The sequence below is a fragment of the Acomys minous genome (genome assembly GCF_964271855.1).
Source record: "Acomys minous genome assembly, chromosome: 11".
Lineage (NCBI taxonomy): Eukaryota > Metazoa > Chordata > Mammalia > Rodentia > Muridae > Acomys > Acomys minous.
In genome coordinates this window covers 44762506-44786482 of record NC_140492.1, presented here as the reverse complement: position 1 = coordinate 44786482, position 23977 = coordinate 44762506, and the positions used below count along the sequence as shown (strand labels likewise).

The 23977-nt window shown below is 41.6% G+C and overlaps 1 protein-coding gene across 1 annotated transcript in view; it reads left to right on the top strand.

Moving 5' to 3' along the window:
• The window catches only part of MORC1 (MORC family CW-type zinc finger 1), a 149435-nt gene that overhangs the window by 17705 nt on the left and 107753 nt on the right, over nucleotides 1-23977 (top strand). The window contains exons 5-8 of the mRNA XM_084800473.1: nucleotides 1220-1310; nucleotides 2034-2142; nucleotides 5490-5649; nucleotides 9540-9645. Coding sequence (XP_084656599.1) covers nucleotides 1220-1310; nucleotides 2034-2142; nucleotides 5490-5649; nucleotides 9540-9645 — 466 coding nt within the window. The remainder of the gene's footprint in view (nucleotides 1-1219; nucleotides 1311-2033; nucleotides 2143-5489; nucleotides 5650-9539; nucleotides 9646-23977) is intronic.

Below are 23977 nucleotides of genomic sequence, written 5' to 3'. Positions count from 1 at the left end.
ATTCCCTGTGTTTGCTGTAAACCTCCTCCCACCCCCCAATGAGTACTCATTGCTTCAGAGTCGGGCTCAGACACCGTCCCTTCACAGTCGGCGTCTCACAGCCCCATCTCCCTCCTGGGACTTCTCACGGAGTATTCACTTTCTTACATATAGCACTCCAGCCAGACCCGCTGGGACTCTCATCATCTGAATCGTGCTCTCAGGGGCTGACCTACTTCAGTGCCATTTCCTAATCATTCTACCTGAAGAGCACACTTCTTTCCTTTCCTGTCACATCACTCGCTTCCCTCACTTAATCTTCTAGGACATAATCTTGTATTTCTTTTTCTTTTTTCTACGACCACACTAATACAGATTTTAATATCGTCCTGCAAGCTTATTGTAAATGAACAGTAGGAAATGCATGTGAGGTATATAATGTTCCCAAGACATATGAAACTGCCAATAACTGCTGGCTAGTATTCTTATGGGCATTCAGCCTATGGCTTGGCTTACCTCCTTATGAGAACACGTGGTTAAATGTATTCAGCTTCAAACTAACAGGATGTCAGTGGTCTTTCAGTATCTCACACCGTATGGTGCCGAACTATAGCATTGCCTGTACCCAAAGGGCCACAGGGCCTCTATGTCACCCTAAGCCTGTACTTGGTGGGCTAATACGAAGAGCATTCATAGTCAGAAGATCAGGTATTTGAAGTTCAGAGCATTTCTTCCTGGGAGCCTGAATGTTTTGGAGAGATAAGAACAAGTCTGGAAACAATCTTCAGGCAGCAGCAGAGGAATCTCTTTGCCTCAGGGTCACATGGACCCGGTTGAACCAGAACCAACCCCAGGAGCAAGTTACTAGCTAGTAGACATTTACAGTAACACTTCTTATGCTCAAGGTGGTGTGTGAAGCATTTCATAGATATATCATCTCATTTACTTTGTTTTCTTTATCTTTGTCACAGCTGTGCTATTAGCTCTTCCCTTTTAGATACAAGGAAACTGAGGTCCACAGTTTTAAACTGTGCCCAAGGTCACATGGCTAGGCCTGTCTGACCTTCAGTGCATCACCATGAGGATGTTTGTGATTCTGGGTCATGACACCAGCCCTTGTCTGGGCTGTCTCAAAAGCTACAGACTTGTCCTAACGTCCTGAGGCACGGGTGTAATGCTGACAGCATGACCCCATGCTGACGTCACCCGGACAACGTTAAGAAATCTCTGTCGATTACAGATGAAGCTTCAGACATCATTTACTTCGGAACATCCAAGAAACGCTTGTCATCCTTGAAGTTCATCGGGCAATATGGCAATGGGCTTAAGAGGTGAGAATGGTTTCACCTTAAGGAATATATTACTTTTGGATACTGAAAGCGACAAGGAAGCAATTTTTTACAAGCAGACACACATGGCAGAAGTCCTAGGGATCTTATAAACTCACTTTGGAATATTTATACCCACAGCTGACTCAGCTGTTTACAACAAAAGCAGCTGCATCTTTATGTTCTATTGTTTCTCAAAGCATATTTGAGCATCGGCGTGGCATCTGCTGCTTCCTTTAGTTTGCTTTCAATGTAAGAGACAAGCGTGCCTCCTCCCAGGGCCCAGCGTTTGCTCTTTTGAGCCTCGGCAATTGTATCTCAAGCCAAAGTGCCAGGCTTGATCTGCTCGGGTTCATCTGGTCTACCTCGAGAAGTCAAAAAATACTTGTGCAGACCAGGTGTGGTGGCGCACGCCTTTAATCCCAGCACTTGGGAGGCCAAGGCAGGCAGATCTCTGTGAGTTCGAGGCCAGCTTGGTCTACAAAGTAAGTCCAGGACAGCCAAGGCTAACACAGAGAGACCCTGTCTCAAAAAACCATACCAAACCAAACCAAACCAAACCAAACCAAACCAAAAATCTTGCGCATCCCTGGGGATGAGTCAGGCAGAAGGGTTATTGAAGAGAACAACCTGTTACAGTAAACAAAATCATGCCTCTTGTTTCTTCCTTTCGGTGTCTGTATGTGAATCACATGTAAATCACTGTGCTCTTCTGTTTTAATATAGTGGGTCCATGAGAATTGGCAAAGACTTTATTCTTTTCACAAAGAAGGAAGAGACCATGACCTGTCTGTTCTTTTCTCAGACTTTCTGTGAAAAAGAAGGTCTCACAGAGGTAAGACATGGGGCTTTCTTTCCGTTTCCATGGCAACAGTGCAAGTTTCATTTACCCTCTCAGGAGATGAAGTCTGCTATAACTCCTTGCTGATTATGACTTAGGAATTTGCCCATATGTCTGAGGAATGGACAGAAGGTGTCTTTACACTCTGGGGTCACTGGAGGCCTTTGTGGAGAACTTAATTTTCTTCTCCTTGTGCTCAAATTTCCCAGAACAAGAAGAAGCTGTCTTTGGCACAGTAATATTTTTTTTGCAGAAGCTTCTAGAGACCTTTCCACCATTTGCGTTACACACATTTTATCACTTTTTAAATAAATAAACTGTTGAAGTCAAAGACTTAGAACACGTTCTATAAAGAAACTGAATGCAAAAATAGACTTAAATTGCTAATTCTGGTGACCATATCTTGAACTCCCTTTGCTGAACTTCCGACAGCTCCATTAGTTTACAGTGTTTGAGCTGTGTTATGAACAATGGTAATTGTAAGTCAGGACACCATATGCATATTATAAATACTGTCTGCTTAGCAATGGTTAGATTCTGTGGACGGAAAAAAAAAACCAGCCGAGGACCCTGTTACTATTAAAACATTCTCAGCCTCATGATAAGTCAGACACACAGAAATAGGCTAAATAACAAAACTGGACTGTTGTAAAACAACAGAGGCAACCACGTCTCAGTGAGCATGGAAAGCTGTTATTACCAAAATATCAAAAAGTGGCAGTGCGGAGGGAGAAACTAGAGAACCCTGAGTGGCTGGTGAGCGTTTTATGGATACGATATGACTTGCATCTAGGCTGGCTGGTCTGTGTAGGATGGGAATGGGGTTTGAACAGTGTGGCAGTGAGAGCCTGCTGCAGGCTTGGGTTTGCACCAAAGCAATAGCCTTTAGTCAAAGAGGAGCACACACACGTGCACACACTCACACACACACATACACACACACACATGCATAAATGCACACACATGCACACATGTTAAGGCTTTATATCCTTCACCTTAGAGTATGCCATCCACTATTCCATGGTTGTTTTTTCTCGTGCACCTTTTGATTTATCTAGAACGAGCCATTACATAGTGTTGTGTGTGCTTTCCATGGTTGTACCACTGGGTTAGCCCCAGCCTCACACTGCAGCCAGCGCCATCTTCCCCAGTAAACTCCGCTCTGGAGCCCTCCCCTCACTGTGGTTCGTGCCTCTGCTTCCCACGGTTGGCATTTAGCTGCCAGGCAGGCTCTGCCTTGCCTTCACTCTGTGTGCCAACCCTCTCCAACCATCTCCTATGTCAGCTCTCAGATCACAAATCTCGAGAGCATGCGTGTGTGTGTGTGTGTGTGTGTGTGTGTGTGTGTGTGTGCATACATGTGCATGTGTGTGAGTGTGTGTGTGCATAGTGCATGTGTGCATGTGTTTGTAGCTTGCTCTCTCTTGCACTCTATACTTGGACTTGGTCCTGAGCTGGAGAGTAAGTGAGACTCTATGTGCAAACGTCATGTAATCTTACTGTTACACTTGGTGTTATTTCTAAGCTAGGCTTCATTTTCCTTCGAGATTTGGAAGGCAGTGCTCTGTCATCAAGTTTCCAGTCTTGTGATTGAGAAACCTGAAGCCATTTAACTTTGTTCTGTGGTCTTATGTGGGATTCTTTTATCTCTTTTTCCCTCCCTCTGAGAGAGCCTTCTTTATCGCCTATTTTTATTTCAGCATTTTCCCACTGTGCTCTATCTGCAACCTTTGTGCTGCACACAGTAGGATCTTTCCATTCTAGAAACTCATACGCTTCAGCCCTGGGGTGGTTCCCATCCAACTGGTGATTTTTTTCCATCTGGATTCTCTTTTATCTCTTTTTCCAGCTCTTGTGTTCAACACTTAGACTTGTGAATAAAAAAAAACCAACTGTCTTTTTATTTTTGCTTGGTTCTCCATATCCATCTTCTATTTCCTTTATGACATTTTCCTCCTGTAATTATATTCTTTTCTTAATTTACACACACACACACACACACACACACACACACACACACACACACACACACACACACACCCTATCTGCATGTACACCTGTATCCCAGAAGAGGGCATCAGATCCCATTTTAGATGGTTGTGAGCCACCCTGTGGTTGTTGGGAATTGAACTCAGGACCTCTGGAAGAGCAGACAGTGCTCTTAACCACTGAGCCATCTCTCCAGCCCCTGTAATTATATTCTTAACTTCCAAGAAGTGTTTCTTACTTGCTCATTGTTTTCGTTTTCAAAGACAATCTAGTTTTTATTTTAAGGACATAGTATTTTCTCTTATAACTGAAAATTTTACTTAGGCTGTTTGAATCATTTATCTATCCTAGAGAATGAACCTGGGGCCTCAGGCATTTTAGGTAAATTCTCCATCACTGAGACATATCCTCACCTTAATTTAAGAAGATTATTTTGACAAAGGACCTCATTAAATTGCCAAGGTTGGCCCTAAACTTCTGACCCTTCTACCTCTACCTCCTGAGTAGAGGGTTTACAGGTGCATGCCATCAAAGCCAGCTTACTCTGAAGGCTTTAGCAATTTTTGTTTCTCTCCCTGAAATTTCTGTCTTCCTCTGATAGCTTCTGTTTCCACAGAATTTTTTAAACCTTGCTTGTATTTATCATAGCAGAAGCTTAAAATTTTAAAAATTAATTCTTTGAGAATTTCACAAAATATATTTTGATCATATTTATTCTTCTGACCTCAACTCTTCTCAGATTCTCTCCCAACTCCCTGCTCATCCACCTTCATGCTCTCTCTCATATCAGAGGGCTTTTATGCCTATTAATCCTGAATACTTCAAAGGTTAACCTAATGAAAGCTCAGGGATTGTGGGTAGGGACTGACAGCGGGAGTGCAGTAATGTAACTAGCAGGCTTATTGGGGTAACTCTACTTATTTTCTTTTGTGTGCATGTATGTTCATGTGTGTGTGTGTGTGTGTGTGTATGTGTGTGTGTGTGTGTGTGTGTGTGTGTGTGTGTGTGTGTGCGTTGGCCTGTTGTACCGAGGCATGTATGCGGAGGTCAGAGGACAATTTGTGGACATTGTTTTTTTCTTCTACCATGTATGCCATCCCAAGAGTTGAACTCAAGGCTTGGTGACAAAAGCTTTTCCCCAGTAAGCCATCTCTGAAGCTATGACACTGGAAAATTTAAAAGCAAAACCCTGAGTATACATATTTTTTGTCTGTCTCTTTCTCATAAATCTTCAGGAGGATAATAACTTTTTACTTTGTGTTTTGTGATTTGGAGGGAATGGAATGCATTAGAATAAAACAAGGGAATGCTTGTGTGTATTTCATAATAAATTGATGTGTTTTAAAAACTAGGTTGTAGTTCCAATACCTTCGTGGCTAACGAGAACAAGAGAGAGCGTCACAGATGACCCCCAGAAGTTCTTCACCGAACTGTCCATCATTTATAAATACTCCCCATTCAAAACCGAAGATGAATTGATGCAGCAGTTTGATATGATCTACGGGAGATGTGGTAGGTCGTCAGAAGCACAGTTTTTGATGGAAGCATGCATTTTCATATTTTTTTTTTTGTATCAGTGATCTCAGGTGTAGTCTCCCAGGAGGGCAGCCATTAATTTTTATCCACCTCAGGTTTATCTCAAAAGGATTCAGATATGAGGTACTGTAAATTCTTGACACAAGGAGAAAGGTGCAGGTTCGCGCTTCCGAGTGAGCAGAGGATGCCCACAGGGCTTCTCAGTCCCCACCTTCATAGCAGAGGGAGCTGTCAAGTGCGGCTTCTGGGTTTGGGTGATGCTGCATTGCTGAGAGTTACTGGATGCAGTAATGTACTCCTGCCGGTGGGGCTGTAAGCAAACCTCCATCTACAGTCCTCTCCCAGACTGATGGAGCTCTCCTTCCTCTGTTTCTTTTGGCCTCTGCTGTCCTCTTAGCGTCTAGACTGCGCCAGTTACTGGAATTTCATTGTGCCAGTCTTTCTCTAGACAGACTCTATTTTCATCTCTGTAAACAAAACAAAACAAAACAAAACAAAACAAAACAAAACAACAACAACAAAAGAAGTCTGCTTTAGAGAAAGCTGTGTGTGTCCTGCCTGCCCTTAGCAGTGTTTTAATTAATAGAATACTTATAGTAAGATTTTGATACTTTCATTTCCAACTCGGCCTAGTTTATCTCTGAGATACCTTCTAAAACCTGTGGCATTGAACTTTTTTAAATGTTAACTTCTTTCCTTCTTTAACTGAGAAACAAAGATGGTAATTAAATTAGTATTTATATTAGCATAAATATTATAACCTTATTGTTTTAGGTTACACTGAATGGTCTTCACGGTAGCTTCAGATGTGTCCTTATATTTTCTTCTCACCGTTCCCCTCTTCCGTGGCCTTTTCCCTGCTTGCTGGTCCCTTTCCTTCCCTGAGTTAAACCTCACTTCTGCTTTTGTAGTATTACACTCCATTACACTCTCTGCTTTCTCCCTTCCCTTAAGATCTCTTCCTCCCAGTTATAATTTCCTTTTTAATCTTGTGACCCCTTCACATACATCAATACATTTATATACACACAGATAACAATGTTAAGTGTAGGTTCTACATATGAAGGAAAACAGGCAGTATTATTTATATATCTTAATGTTGTTATAACTACAAAATCCCAATCATTCAATTTTACTAATGAAGACTCAGGAGCCAGATGCTGGGGTGAAAACTTGCTAGCTCAGAGAAAGCAGTCAACTGACCTTCCTACTCAGATGACATCCTAGAAGGAAAAGTCCCTTCTTGTTCAGCTCACTTCTCAGGAGGATAAGGCTCTTTTCTTCTCCCTGCTGTCCTAAATACCTTCAACTCGATGTCTCTTCTTTCTGTTTAACCCCTGTCAACTGATTGCTTGCTCTGCCTCTTGACCTAGGGTTAATTTTATTTAATCCTGTTTACAGAAAGTTCTTGGATGAAAGGTGTCTGCTAGGGATGAGCCTCACCACAAGTATTTGTTTATAGTAAAAGGAGAGCTACCTCTAGAATCAAAGACTGAGCCATACCACAATTAGAAACAGGTTTTTATAGTTCACAAACTCAGGTTTCAAATATCTTGCAATGTCTTTAATGATCATTTAGTCTTTCAGAGGACTTCTAATTATGAAGTGCTCATATAAATATTAGTAAAATGGTTTTTATTTTTGCTTATTTTATTATGCCTATGAGTTCCATTGGATAGATTAGAAAAATAGGGGATACATATATACACGGCTTTGTGATCATTTTGACTGTCCCATTACCATCTCTGATCCCCCTCCTACCCCTGTGGGCTCCCTTCTTTCCAGCTAGTCCCCTCTTCCTTTTATGTCTTTATGTGTGAGTGCAGGTCTTCGGCACATATAAAAAAGAAAGAAAAGAAAAACAAAGAAAGAGATTTATCTGTGGGCGCGCCATGGTTCCGTGATTGATCCAGGATTTAGATACAGGCGTTTTGACTACAAACTTCTCATTTTGACTACAGAATTTTTGTTATTTTGTTCGCCCTAACGAAAGAAGTATAATTAGTTTCCCTTTTTACTTTCATTGAAATTCACATTTGTCTTCATATTGTAAACAGTTTTGTGAATAGTTTGGACATTTTTGGTTAATGATGCCTTTGGAGTAGGAGTCAGTTCGTGGAAAGCAGTGTACTGTCTTGGCAACAGCCTGGGTTGTTAGGAGATTTCTGTGGGATTCCTTTGGCTAACAACTCGATTGGAAAAACCTAGTCCCAGCACTGGAAGCTTTATTTGGTGACAAGAGATGGCCAGTAGAGGATGTGTTTCCCATATTTGGAGACTTCATCAGGATCCCCTTTGTGTATTATAGGAAGTTTCCACTGCACTGTGCTTCCTTTCTGCCTCACAAGTGTTCCTCAAATGCTCTTCAACTCTAGCCATCTCTCCCCTCACTCCTTCCCTTACTCCACCTCGCCTCGCTCTCACCATTCCCACCTTAGCTGCCTGTTCTTGTCCCCCATGCCTCCAGTCCACTTAGAACGTCTATTCTATTTCCTCATCCCAGGGACACCTCTGTGTCCCCCTTAGTCACTTCCTCTATGCCTAACCTTTCTGGGTCTACAGATTGTAGTATGGCTTTCATTTTTTAATGTCTAATATCTAAATATAAGCGAATGTTTCCTGTTTTAATCTTTCTGAGTCTGGGTTGTGTCACTCAGGATGATTTTTTTTTCTATTTCCATCCATTTGTCTGCAAATTTCATGATGCCATTTTTTTTTCAAAGAGCTGAGTGATGTCCCATTGCGTAAATGTACCACATTTTCTTTATCTACTAACCTGTTGAAGGTAATCTAGGTTGTATCTGATTTCTGGCTAATATGAACAGAGTAGGAATGAACATGTTTAGCAAGTGCCCCTGTGGTAAGATGAAATGTCCTTTGGGTATATGCGCAAGGGTGGTGTAGTTAGATCTTGAGGTACATGGATTCCTATCTTTCTGAGAAACCACTGTACTAGTTTCCATAGTGGCTATACAAATTTTCACACCTACCACCAAGGGAGGAAGGTTCCCAGTGCTCCACATCCTTGCTAGCACGCGCTCTCACCTACATTATTGACACGTGCATCCATTGCTCTGTGTCTTCTCTCTAGCTGTTTCCATGGTCCAGCAGTGATCGTTGAGTTGAGTTGTGTGTAGCTATGACACCACCGATATATACTACAAGGCCTAGAATATTTCCTGATTGGCCTTTACAGAATAGTTTGTCAGTGCCAGTTCTAGAATCAAAAAGCAAGACTCGGTACAGCATTTTAAACTAATTGTTGTCATATGCATTGGTTTCACCAATGAGAGCATCACCTACAATACAAACTTGGCTCAGGCTCCTAGCAATTGTCATAATGCAGATTGTGAAAAGTCTGCCAAAGTTGGAAAGATGGACAGTGGATTGAATAGTGCTAAGAGCAGAGTATTGTGGAAGTGCAGAGGTCTCAGACAGATAATATAATTTTCCATTAGGCACAACTTGCATTCTATCCGAATGTTCTTTGCTGAAAGAAAGAAAGAAAGAAAGAAAGAAAGAAAGAAAGAAAGAAAAGAAAAGAAAGAAATTTGCTTGAGAGTAGCAGTTTCAACCTGTGGGTTGTGACTGACCTTTTCACATTGTGGCATACCAGATTTCCTGCCTATCAGATATTCACATTACAATTCACAACCATAGAAAAATTACAGTTATGAAGTAGAAACAAAAATAATTTTATATTTGGAGGTCACCACAACATGAGGACCTTTATTAAAGGGCCCCAGTATTAGGAAGCCCTGCTCTAGAGCACGCTGAATTCTACAGACAAAGTGTTTAGAAGTGTCTAGAATTTAGTGCACTTGAAGTACTGACAAGTCAATATTTCCTCTTTTTTTTTTTTACAGGAACTTTGCTGGTTATTTATAACTTGAAGCTACTGCTTAGTGGCGAGCCAGAGTTGGATATTAAAACTGACAAAGAAGACATACTGATTGCCGAGGCTCTGGAGGAGTGAGTAACAGTGTGTTTGAAGAGCATCCTTCCCAGACGGCAGTGGGCTGGAGCTGGGAGCTTTACATTCCAGCTGTAGGGCTGAGGCCCCTAGTCTCACCACTGTGACAATACATTTTATACTAGATACAGAAGGAAATTAGGCAGTACAGGTGAACCTCAAAATGTATTCAAACCTCCAGTGACCCGGGCAGCTTCCTAAATACGTGAGCTTAGGCCTCATCAAGGCTTCATATTCAGACTCTCTGGATATCAAGGCAGGAAAATAATATATTCCAGATGTTTTTCGGGTGACACAGAGTGCCAGAACATTTGGGGACCATTGGATAATAGGACTGATGAATTTTCTTAATAGTGTACTCTTATTTCACATATATTAAAACAAATGGCATCACAGTTCACTGTTATCACAAGCCAATCCAGATGGGTAGGTAGTAGTGGGTCTGCAAATAAGGATAGGACCAAAATAAATATGATTGAAAACAAAAGAATATGATGAGAAGGTGGTTAGAGCTTGTCTTCCCAGGATGGCATTGTATGAGCTGCACTTCACAAACAAATAAACTAGCATAACCGTTCTTGTCTATTAGGGACCCAGGGTAAACAGAACAGGAAGGTACTGAGGGAAGGTGCACGAGGAAAAGAAAAATCTCTCCAAAAGTGAGGCTGCTTTGCAGTAACTTCCTAAGGCTTTGTCCACTGGGTCATGCAGCTTCTTGGCGGCAGACTGGGGACTGGAGGGACTTCAAATGCAACTCCAGGGGCTGGAGAGTTGGCTCAGCAGCTAAGAGGGTTGCTGGCTGCCCAGAGGATCCGAGTTTGATTCCTAGCACCCCAGGTGGGCAGCTCACAGCTGTCTATAGCTCTTGCTCCACGGAATTTGATGCTTTTTTCTGACTTCTTATACACACACACACACACACACACACACACACACACACACACACACTCACACTCACATGCATAGCACATAAATAAAAATAAGTCTTAAAAAACAAAGTAATTTAAAAAATAAAGTAATACAGCTCAATTTGTTTTATGTAGTTACCTAATCTAATCTTAAATTTCTTGCTAGCTATGTTAAGTCAAAAGAAACACATGAAAACACTTTTAGTAGTGTTTAATTTAATCTGGTATATCCAAAATAATACAATATCATTGCCAGTATGAAAAATATCCCTGAGGCGTTTCCTGTTTCTTCTTCCTTACAAAGGTCTTTGGCTCCAGAGTGTGTTCTACACAGGAATTCAGAGTGATGTCTGATGGCAGTAGTAGCCAGTAGTTACTATACTCAGTAGGATGGTGTTAGTCTGAGGCTTTGTGACTCGTGCAAACATATCAGTTCAGCATCTTTCCCTTGCCTTTGAGGTAAAACTTAGAAAGTCTTGTTTAGCTTCGTGTTTGATCATCTTTTGTATCATCTTTTATAATTTTTCCATTGCATGTGTTTTTTTCCCCTCATTTTCCAACACGTGGAAATTGGAATAAACACAGATAGGGAGGATTTTGTTCATTTAGTCCAAAAAAAATGCATCCTCCTAATTGCTGCAGTGCTGGGAACCCCATTGCCAGCATTAATACGCCAATATCAGGACGGAGGCCAGAGTTGTTACCGGCACCGCCATTACACTCTCCACACTTGCCGCTGCCCCTGCCCTCCTGCTTAACAGCTGGCTCCAAAACTGATATTTCATGCTATTTAAAAGCTCTGAGTACAAATTTTCAAATAGTTATCTGTCAGAGGGCCTTGGCATTTCAACATTAATGTCAGAAAACAATACATTATTAGGGGAGTAATTTGTCAGCCTAAGTTGAGGGAGAGAGTTCTCGCTGTTTCCAGATTGTTTAATGATGCCTGGAGCTTCTCAAGACATTTATGCAGCTAATTGCAAAATAAAGAAGATGAATCAGGCCTAGGACAGCATATGGTTTCGTGGAGGGAATTGACTGAATTTTTATTTATTTATTTTTTTGAGCAATTTTTTTTTGTCATAGTTCAATCATGAGAAGGCTTTTTGAGATAAGGATCGGATTTTATGAAGAAAGGCTGTCACAAAGAGGACATAATGATTTCTGTGCCCAGGAGGTGATGCTCCATAGCCTTGGAGGATGGGGTCCTGGTGGCACGCTCTACAGCTGTACCCTCCTCTAAGATGTAGTTGGGCTTTATGCTGGCTTTGGCCTGCTGTCTCTTAGCACCCTCAAAATCCATTTAAACTTAGAGGATACATACTTTTAATTTGTTAGAAGTGTTTGTCACAAGGCTTTAGAGATAGTGGGGTGCTCCATGGGTTCTGATAGGTAATCCAAACGCCACCTTCAACATGCTAGAAAACAGTTAGCAAGGCCAGAAGACCAGCCCATGAAGGTCTCCTCCTGAGCTGTCACTTCTGGCTTCTGAAAAAGGTCCCACTAAATGTGCTTTCCGTCCTGCATTTGAGAGCAAGTGGTCTGCGATATAACTCGTCATTTACATTTCTTTCTCAGGGCTTATTACATCCCATTCTAGCTACTGGACAGCTTTCTACATTTGTCCAAATCAAGTGTCCAATTTGGAACTATGTACCTTAGCTGATTTTTAAAATAAGTTGATTTTTTTTATGGAGAGTTGTGAAAATTTGAACTATTAAGCTTATACTAGATTTAGAGAATAGCCCCCACCATTTACTTTTCTACATTTTTGTATGTTTATTTGTTTGAGACAGAATCTCATGTAGCCCCGGCTGGTTTTGACCTCACTATGTAGCGGACAGGGATACTGAACTCAAAATCCTCCCCCTTCCTCCTCCCAGGGGCTAGGATTTCAAGCATGCACAGTTGCTTGTAAAAAACCAGATTTTTTTTATTCATTACAATGTGACACAATATTCTTAAAATATTTTAAGAAAACAGACAAACATACATATACTAATTGAGCACCAATTTTCAGCATTTGATTCTGGTGTTTTATAGTGTTATTTTTCATTATTAAATTGACACCCTGATAATAGGCTGCATTGGGAAACCATTATGTGCCACCAGTAAGATAGATTTCATAATGACTTCTCCACTCATAAAGTAGTTTGTAAGCCTCTGTATTGATTTGAGTTGCCAGGTTGTGCATAGCTGAACATGAAGCTATGGATGACAGCGTTGGGACCAGTGTGGTTTGTTGTTTACAGATAAGGCCAAAATGAGCATATTCATACAGCTCGTTTTTTTTACTTTTTGAATGCTTTTCATATCTATCTATCTATCTATCTATCTATCTATCTATTATCTATCTATCTATCTATCTATCTATCTATCTATCTATCCATCTATCTGTTCTCCTTGAGCATCTTCTATTTACATTCTCTTGCCTCTCTTTCTTTTGATTTATTTCCTTAAATTGTCTTACCCAGGTAGACAGCTACTTGGTCAAAAACTCTGAGTGTTTGTGTTGTTTTTGTCACTATTTCACATTGATTTTAAGTGTAGGAACCAGGAATCTTTATCACTTTGCTGTGGGCTGGGTCTGCAGCAGCAACAGTGAGGCAGAACTTGTTCCATGATAGCAGTGTGTCAGGAGCCTCATAGGATGCCATTTGTAATGAGGCTGGAGTGTCGCCTGTGCTGTCCAGTGGTTTGGTGATATTATTCTGAAGATGGTTAATTTTCACTTAAACGTTTAATTCTAGTTTTTATTTTTTGATAATATAATATAAATACACATTCCCCCTTTCCCGTTCTTCTTTTCAGCCCCTCCCATGGACCTCCTTTTGCTCTCTCTCAAATTCATGGCCTTGGTGTGTGTGTGTGTGTGTGTGTGTGTGTGTGTGTGTGTGTGTGTGTGTGTATGTTTGTATTTATGAACATATAAATACAGCCTGCTCAATGCATACAACATTATGTATATATGTTTACATATTTTTAGCTTCTAATTTTTAAAAATTATTTTATGTGTTGAGGGTTACATCTACATGTCTGTCTGTGTGTCTGTGGAACATATGCATGCATGCTTTCAGCATCCAAAAGAGGATGTCGGGTCCCAAGAAACTGCAATTACAGACATTATTAGCTATCATGTGAGTGCTGGGAATTGAACTCAAGTCCCCTGGAAGGGTAGCCGGTGCTTTTAACTACAGAGTCATCTCTCTAGCCCTATTTTGTTTGGTTTGTTTTTCAGACAATGCCCCACTGTGTGGTCCTGATTGGCCTTAGAGATCTTCCGGCTTCTGCCTCCCAGATGCTGCGATTCACGCACCAATCACCACACTCCAGTCATTTCAGAATTTTTTGGTTACTTCTTGTTTTTTGAGACAGGGACTCCCTACAAAGACCCAGATGTCCTAGAACTTATTGTAGGCTGGCCTCAAACTCACAGAGATCTGCCTGCTTCTGCTTTCTGTGTTCTGCATTCTTCATTAAAAATGTTTTCAAGACAAGATTTCTCTGGGTTACTGCCCTGGCTGTTCTGGACTCACTTTGTAGACCAGGCTGGTCAAGGACTCACAGAGATCGACCTGCTTCTGCCTCCTAAGTGCTGCAGTTAAAGGTGTGCACTACCACACTCAAGTCTTCATTTAAAACTTGAAGTGACATTGTAGATATACAATATGCAGAGTTTCATAATGTCAGTGATGCACAGGTTTGCATTTTATGTACCATGCATTAACTTAGGCTTCATAACTGTGGTGTGCAGAAAGTGGGCTGCACTCACAGGGTGAGAGTTGTGTTAGAGTGTGGTCATATTAAACTTAGTCCATGATGTTCTTTGAGAAAAGGAGCCATGAAAACTAACTTCATAGAAATTAGGGAGATGATTGACTTGGCCAAGTGTCTGCTGCACATGTGTGAAAGTTAAGCTTGAATTCCTAGCACCTATGTAAAAAGCTAGTGGTTATAGCACATGTCTATAACCGCAGGACTGGAGGACAGGAGACAGGTGGATTCAGAGCTGGCTGACCAGCCAGTCTTGCCAATTAGATATTACTAAGTTCAGTGAGAGACCCTGTCTCAAAACAAACAAACAAACAAACAACAAATGAACAGACAAATAAGAGGTGGAGAGTACATAGAGGAGGTTACCCAACGTCTACTTCTGACCTCCATATATATATATACCCATCCACAAGCACACATCTACAACCACAAACACATTACACATAACACACACACACACACACACACACACACACACACACACACTCACTCACTCTAAAAATTCAAAAGAATGCCAAGAGTTAGAAATAAGGAGGATTAGTGCCAAAACTATTAAATAATAGAAATTAAGGTATTTCTGCAGGCTTGGATGGTATTCATTAATTAACATTGGGTTCACTTTTGGAAGTCAGGACCAAGTTCCATATCTTAAACCACCTTTGTAGAGTTCCACCCTTATCACATCATGCCCATGTGATTTGCCCTCCTCTGAAATGCTCCATTTGTGCAAAGCAAGTCTTGAGTAAACCCCATCTCATTCTCCTTGGTAGTGGTTAGTGACCTTGGGTCTCAGTTACCCAGATAAGATAACCTTAGTGTCATTTCCAAAGACGCTGCATTAACTAGGAGCAGTGGGACTAAGCAAATAGAAGATAAACAGCTAGTGGAGGGTGTTTAATCTGCACCAGGTGTCCGTTGTTCCCAAGTGTGTGGTGAGTGTGGATTATGCCTCAATACCCATTGCACAAAGCTCTGTGTAGATCCCAGATACGGAGTCATACTGCATAGCTCAGATGTTTTCCATTTCCCTTAAAGGATACAGAACACTTTACGTGAGGATGAGTATAAACTGAAGTTTTTCATTTGCATTTGAAGTAGATAGACGGCAGGATATGCCATTGAACCTTGGACCTAAGCATTAAGTCTCTTCGGTGTCTGTCTTACTGTCTTGTCTTTCTCACCTGGCTGTCTATCACCAGCTCCAGGGCCATCTGGGGCAGATGGTAGGATGGCAAGAAAAGGATTAATATACATATATAAGTTATTAAAAATGTTCAAATCCACCTAAATACATAAAGTAACGTAAAAGTGTTTCTTCCTTCTCAGATCAGCTCCCTTAGCCTCCCTTTTACTGTAGAAATTTTCAGCAACTTGTTTTGTCTTCTCTTTCTTTCTGTTTTTCTCTTGAGAGAAAACCTAACTCTGTAGCCTAGGCTGGCTTTGAACACAAGAACACCCCAGCTCAGCTTCCATTGCCCTGATATCACACCATGACAGAAAGCAGTTTGGAGAGGGAAAGGTTTCAGCTCATAGGTAAACATCACAGTCTATTGAAAGACAGTAGAGCAGAAACTCAAGGCAGCAGGCAGGGACCTGGAGAAAAGGACTGAAGAGGAACACTGCTTACTCACTTCCTCCTCATGCCTTGCTCTTCCTGCCTTCTTATCTACCTAAGAAAGATCTACTTGGGGGCTAACACTACACATAACTAACAGGTTTTCCTACAGGCCAGTTTTATCGAGGTATTCTCTCACCTGAGGTTCCCTCCGCTCAGATGACTTTAGCGTGTGTCAAGTTGGAAAAACATTAGCTGGCACACACCAGCGCTGGGGTGATAGGCATACATGCCCACGCCCACCTTCACAACCTGAATCTTGAAGTATGTCTTCTATTTTTCAGCATATGTCACTTTGGATTAGATCTAATTTGTTATTTGTTTTCTCTTTAATTTTTTTTTTTTATTTTGAGATATCTCTTGGTTACACAAATGTCTTGTCTTGTTCCTAGTAGTAGTTTCTGAGAGCCACTGGAATTCTCTACAACGTGTATGGCCAAGTTTAAGTTTTATGACTTCCACAAGATTTTGCTATATATGTTTCGGAGTAGTAAGTAATAACGTGTTTCTGACATATACAACTTTTTAAGTGAAGCCTTTATTAAAATTCAATATTACTGCCCACCAGCGTATATTTCTACTTTTTGTCAGTTTTGTGGGAAACCAGCCCTTCAATATTGGCTCCTCTCTGACTATCCCTGTACCACGGGCTTTTCTCACCAGTCTTTGCATTCATTTGTTTGGCTTATCTCTAACAACAACCAGTGACTAGATCTTTTCACTGTCTCTGGTGGTTGTGGGATTCTATATGATTTGCACTTACTGTGTTCTGGCTGTGCTCGGGCTTATGTTTCACAGGTACTATGTCCATTTTGTTATTTTTGCTTTCTTCATTTATTATTTGTTTGTTATTTTTGCTCTGCCTTATTTTCCTGCCTTCCCCTTTGTAAAAACACAGTTGTGGTTTTGTTTCTTCAAAGGAGAACCCTCTCTTATCCTGTCCAAAAGGTTTTCAAATGAGCTGTTCTGTTGGATTATTTCAATGGTTTGCATTTGCATTTAATAAACATGCCCAATCTTGAAATTCTATTATCTAACTGTAGAGTTTATTTTCACTGATGCCATTTCAAAGGCATAGAATGCTCTTACGTCCTAGTCGTTTGGAATTGTCTAGGATTATAGTTGCACACTTTTACTACAGTATTTATCAAATCATGCATAAACAATTATTTAGGCTTAATTACACAACTTACTCTGTATTCTTCTGCATCTTCCACATAATTTTCTCCTTTCTTGGATTTATTGGGTTTTTTTTTCTGGGCTATATCTTCAAATGATTATTTCATAATTTGTTAGAAGTAAACTTGAGGAAGTGTCCTTTTCTTTTTTCTCACTACAAAATGTATTTAAATTAAAACATCACCTCAAAAATAGTATTTCCTAAAAGTTGGCTTTCTTTTACCTTTCTAGGTCCCTGAGAAATCTCATGCAGATGCAATTATTGAGCTAGCTTGCTTGCCTGCCTGTCTCCTCCTCCCCTCCCCTCCCCTTCCCTTCCCCTCCCCTCCCCTCCCCTTCCCTTCCTTCCCCACCCTCCCGTCCCCTCTCCACTCTTCCCTTCACTTTCTGGCAAGGTCTTACTGTGTAGCCCTGGCTGGCTTGGATCTTACTATGTAGACCAGGCTGGCCTTCAACTTGAATGCTGGTATTGAAGAAATACACCACCTTCATCAGTGATTATTAGGCTTTTTATAATCTCCATTTCCTCCTTACCTTAGGTAGCTTTAAACCATTTCTCTGGACCTTTTATACTTTCCATTATAAATCACCTGTGGTTCCCGTGTCTTATTCTTGATACTTGGGATAGTGGTTCTACTCGTGAGAAAGATTCACGTGCACCCAGTTAATAATGTCCTGGTGCATACCCCCTCATCACGTCTAGCTTACATTATTGCAACACACCTCCCATTGTCATCTGGGTCTCTCTACATCTACTCTGGGTCTTCTAAACCTATCCCATGATGCTTAAATAGGCACCTGACCAACCTTCTTACCCTTTGAAACAAAACAAAAAAGTCTTTCTGGTATCCCACTATACTCTGAAAGAAAGCTACATTGTTCTGTGGCTGGCTGCATAACTTAAACTCCCTGCATCAATCCAGCCCCAACCCCTAGGCTCTCAGGCCTCACCGTGTTCTGTCACTTCCAGGCGACTAACATGTACGTTCACTTTTGCCAGCCTGATTTTGTTTTTATTTTTCACAAAACTATTCCTCTATTCAATGGCTTGGCCTGCCAGTAGAGACATTAGGGTTAATTGGATGTCTAGGAGCTGTTAGCTGCCTAATGCAGTATAATTTGTTCTATGTATGGTGATAGGATCAGGAACCGGGGCCAGCAGGTTGTTAAGTCCAGGTCTGTATGAACAAGTTATGCGTCCGTAGGTGGTTTTGGTGACCAGTTGCCTATAGTCCTAAACTTCTGTGCTCTTATGTAGTAAACCCAAGCCCACACAGCATCTAATTTATATCAATGCTGTGCAGATAAAATAGTCACCGTGCCTGATGTGTGGAAAACCTCAGTGCCTCTTACTTCCACTCTTGCATTCCACTTCTTCCCACAACACTTCTTCTTGGCATTTGTTGTAAAATGGTTAGTTTCTCCAATAGGAAATCTAAGCCAGTGTCTGGTACACAGCAGGCAACAAATAAATTAGATTCAAGTGATTAATGGGAACACAATTGTCTGTATGGGTCCCTAGAGATATGGTAGCATCTATGGTAGGAGGACATGGGAGCCTTAGTGGAGATCCATATCAAAATTTGAGAGGGACTTGGTTACCACTGTAGTCTCTTTCAAACTCTGAGGTCTAATGAACTCTAAGGTGTCTTTTCTTAATGCTTTTTTAAAATCACATGGTCCATTGCAGCTGTTCTGTTTCACACATGGATTTCTTGTGCGCATATTACCGTCAATGACTTAGTATCTCTTAGACATTATAAATTAAATGTCCTGAATATGTAGAGCACCGAGTAAAAGCATTGACCCTAGAGAAGAAAATAAAGCTTGTGGAATTGGCTGTCCTTATGAAGGCCTGCCACATCCTTCGAACCCACCATGGCTGAGGCTCTCAGACAACTGGAGAACTCCATCCAAACAGCAGCTTCCAGACTGATTACCTAATGCACAAAAATAGAGTGGCGATTTTGTCCTATGTCACATTTTGAAATTAGGTGGCCCATTGCCAGCAGTTTTTAAACTGACAGCCATCATGCAGCTTTCCATAACAACTGTAGTTGACAGCTTAACTAAGGTGGCTAGAACCATCACCAATCCAGCTCCAGCCTGTTCTAGCATGCTGCCGGCCAGTCTGTGGTAATATCAAGAGATATTAGGGCTTAGGGCTTTTCTCTAACTCTTGCAGTTGACTTTGCCTTAGATATAATCTACTGCCCCAACATTACATTCAGTAAGTCTGTTCAGAATTTACACTAGTTAAAAATCTTCTTGGAGCCTTTTGTGATCATGATGATAATGACTTCATTAATGTCAAGTGTAACAGCTCATCTTTTTTTTATGGGAATACAATTGTGGTTGTCATATAAAACTATTTTACACATAACATATGACACCCCTGAGGTACTGTAGAAGGATGTAACTTAGTAGAATGTCTGGAATTCAGAGCCCATGTCCCAGCCATGGGACATCTTAGTAGTCTAGTTTCTGTTGCTGTACTCGAATGCATAAGGATGGGCTATTGATTCAGAACAGGTTGGCTTAACTCTTGGTTTTGGAAGCTGGGAGCTGTAAGGTTGTGAGCCCATATCTGGTAAAGATCTTTTTTTTGGGATCTTGCTATTCTGTCTTAAAACACAGAGACAGGCCTGAGGGTACCACATAGTGAGAGAGACAGAGCCAAAGGACTTTTATAACAGATCTGCTCTGAAGGTAGCCATTAGCCTATGAAGCCATTGATGTACAGATATATGAATGGGTTTATAATGCCCAGCTGCCTCCTATAGATCTCATGGGGTCTCACTTTTTAATGTCACCCAATGAACTTTAAATATTAACATGAATTTTGATGGGGACGTTCATACTGTAGCACAGGTGTAGCTCAGTTGATGGCCTGGATGGGAGTCTGTTGTCTATGTTCTTTTGTGGCTGTCTGTAGGGGTTAGCTTTCTCAGTGAATGTTCTATTTCTAAACACCTGTGAGTCTGTTCTCCTCTCTAGTGCTCCTCTGCCTTACATACTACCCAGGTCTACCAGGTAGTGACTTCCAAAATTCATAAAGGGAAGAAATTGGGGGCATCCTGAAAGACCACAGGTTCTCAAAATCCAGCCCCAAAGGACCTGAATGAGTGGATAAAGGCGAGACCTGGTTGCAGCGCCTCCTCCCCTCACATTGCAGCCCTCCCTCTGTTCATATTACTGTTTGGACTATGCTAGCCCACATGCATTCTAAGGCACACCTGGAGCAATCCTGGAAACAGCAGAAGGGTGTGGACAGGTCAGGAAAAGAAAGCTGCACAGACAGCACAGCAGACCCTAGAAGCCAATTTGCAGAATGACTTCTAAGAATTCTCAAATCTGAGTAGGGAAAAGAACATTGATTCTAATCTGCTTCTCCTCCCCACCCCCCGGCGGGGGGCCCCCTCATGTTCTCCTCAGACTCAGCAGCAGGTTCAGCCTTAAAATAGCCTTCTTCGTCCTCCTGTTATCATGTAACTGTGCGGAGGGGGCTGGAGATGGAGGAGAGTGGCTTGTTTCATTTTCTTATCAGAGTCAATTAAATGGAAAGTGAAAAAGGAAACCACACAGCAATAAAGATATGGACTCCCCTGGCAGAGCAAGAGGAGTCAGAAAGGAAGGCTGTTTGTGCAGAAATGAGACAAGAAGAGCCCTTGAAGAATATATGCAAAGCGGGTCCTTACAAATGGAGAGCCGCAGAACAGTCCTTTGTCTTGTAAAGATATCCTGGCTCCTGGGCATTTATTTGTCAGCCCCTCAAGTACATGGCTTTCTTTGTATCACCACTGAAGACGATCTTCCATGAGAGACCTCATCATATGGGGAATACTCTGCTGCTCATTCTAAACTAAGGAAAAGAAGCCACGAACGGCCATTCATTCATACATCAGGCATTTATTTAATGGATGAAGTCACTAACTGCATAGAATTTACCAGCCTCATGGAAAGACAGATGCACAGGTAGTGACAATTGCTGTGACGAGAGGTATGCAAGGAGGAAAGCAAACAGGAGAGGCCTTTACCACTCTGGAGGTGAGAAAGGACGTCAACGGAAGTAAGATTTCAAAGATGCATTTGGAGAGATCTAAAGGAACTAGTTGAGTGGAGAGTCTGACTTTCACAGGAACTCTGGTGCTCCATTTTTGACCATGTCCCCTGGATGGGGAGGCCTGGTGGCACTCAGAGGAAGGATAGCAGGCTACCAAGAAGAGACTTGATACCCTATGAGCATATACAGGGGGAGGTAATCTCCCTCAGGAACAGTCATAGGGAAGGGGAATAAGGGGAAAATGGGAGAGAGGGAGAAATGGGAGGATACAAGGGATGGGATAACAATTGAGATGTAATATGAATAAATTAATAAAGTATATTTACGAAAAAAGTGACCGCGAGTGGCATATGCCATGGGCTGGAGGTGAGATGGTGTTAGCCGTGTTTGAGAACTGAGAGTAGTTACAAAGGGCTATCCAAGCTGGGAAGACAGGAGGCTACAAGGACTCATTTGCCCAGAAAACGAAGAAGCTTTGCGTTCTGTATTTAGGTCTGTTTTCTTTATAATTCAGGCCTTGCAAACTAGAAGTATTGCCCTTCTGTTTGTCATAGACAGGAACTGGAGAAAACATAAGAGTAGTGAAGAAGTAAGGCTGCATCGATCCTCAGAAGAGCTGACTTGTAAGGTTGGCCTGTGGCTGGCTTCTGGTAACTTAAGTTCCCAACACTGGCAGAAACCTTTGACTTTACTGATAAAGTGGCCTTGCTGCTACAGCTAGACTATGCAAAGAACTGGACCGCGCCCGTCGGTGGTAACTGCCAACTTGTCACACACCAGAGTCACCTGGGAAGAGAATCTTAATTTGAAATTGTCTATATCATGTTGGCCTATGTACATGTCTGTGGAGGACTGTCTTGTGAGTTGATATTGGAAGGCCCAGCCCACTGTGGGCAGCACTATTCCCTAGGCAGAGAGTCCTGGAGTATATGAGAGAGGAAGAAGCTGGCTGAGAGGAAGTAGGTGCAGATTCATGCATGACACTCTCACTCACGCAGTGGGTGTGAAGCTTTTAGTCCCTTCCTTGACTTCTCTGAAATAATAAACTATCCTGGAATATAAAACCTCCAAATCTCTATCTTCAGTAAGTTGCTTTCACCAGGACCTTTTTCATAGCAAGAGAAACGAAACTGGGATAATGACTTATACAAACACACCTCCTTTCCCTCTGGCACTCTGGAACTTGGAGACACCACAGGTAGCAGGCGCTGATGCTTCCAGATCCCCACCACAAACCCTGATCTTGCATGCTGACTCTTTCAGGAATTCCCCTCGGGTTGGACCCACTGCATATGTTGCTGCATTTTCATAGCTGAGGATGATGGTGCTGTGTGGACCTTCGTGAATGGGAGATGTTAAGCTCTGGACATTGTCTTCCCCCAAAGGCTCGTGTATTCAATCATTGGTTTCCAGCACGAGGTAGTATTAAGTGAGGTTGTGGGAGCTTAGGAAGTGAGGCTCAGCTGGAGGAGGTGGGTCATTGTGGAGGAGTTGTTGGAGGGGTGTTATCTAGGTCCTGTCCTGTTTACCTCTCTGCTACCTGACCAGCCATGATGGGAAAAGCCACACTCCTGCAACCATGACCTTCTTCCTAAGTATATGGGGTCAAGTGTTCATGGAGTGAAGTCTCTGGCGTCAGGAACCCAGGTATATCCTTCCTTCTTTAAGTTATTTCTATCAGATAACTGATCCTAACAATGGCAGATAGGTTCCTCCAGACTCTCCTCTGCACCTGTGTGTATCCTCATTAGAGGTCTGTGATAATCTGAGCCATGAGTCCTCTCAGTGGGCTGTCCCACAGAAGGAAGGTCTCGATGACCCTTTACAGGTATGGTGCATATATTTACCTATAAATATTTTTGAATTAGTAAATGCAGCCTCAACAGGTAGAGGTATTATCTGGGTACAGTGATATATCTGTAGCCCCAGTATTAAGGATGCTGAGTCAAGAGGCTTGCAGGACCAAAGTCAACCTGAGGAGTGGCATGGTGGTGCACATCTTTAATCCTAGCACTTGGGAAACAGAGACAGGAGGATCTTGGTGAAATGGAGGGCAGCCTGGCCAACCACACAAAGAAATTCTGTCTTTAAAAAAAAAGTTACACTGGGCTTCAGAACAAAAAGAAATTTTACTCTTCATATGTTATCATTCCTGCAGTGTGTGTGTGTGTGTGTGTGTGTGTGTGTGTGTGTGTGTGTAAGGGGGGAAACCTTTGTATATAAGAACTTGTTAATCACTTTGAATTCTCACTGTGTTTCTCCAGTTTATAACCTTTGTTCTAAATTATGCTGTTGTTTTTGCTATACTGAAAATTGAACCAAGGGCTGTGTGCATGTTTGACAAACACTCTACCACTGGTCGAAATCCCCAATCTTTTTGAATTACTCTTGATTTTAACCTTCAAATGACAGCGGTGTATCCATTTTAATAAGCGTATACATAAGGAGTTACGAGGCTCAGGGCAATTCCAAATCACACAATAAAACATGATTTTAACAGTGGCAGAATTCCTTGGAATGTTTTTAGCATCACAAGAATTACTGCTTTTCTTTTCTTGACTAAATGAAGAGATAGTTGTCTAACCCCTGGGGTGCTAAATGAAACTGCACTATCATAGTGCAGTACCATAATGCAGATAGCTTCTCTTGTTACATTAAAAATGCATTAGTAATAACATATATGCATGGAAATGCTGTAATAAAGAAACCCATTACTTGGTATGCCAACTTAAAAATACATTCAAAAGTGCATTGATATTTATGGCATAACAACCATGTTCTAGGTTCTTTGA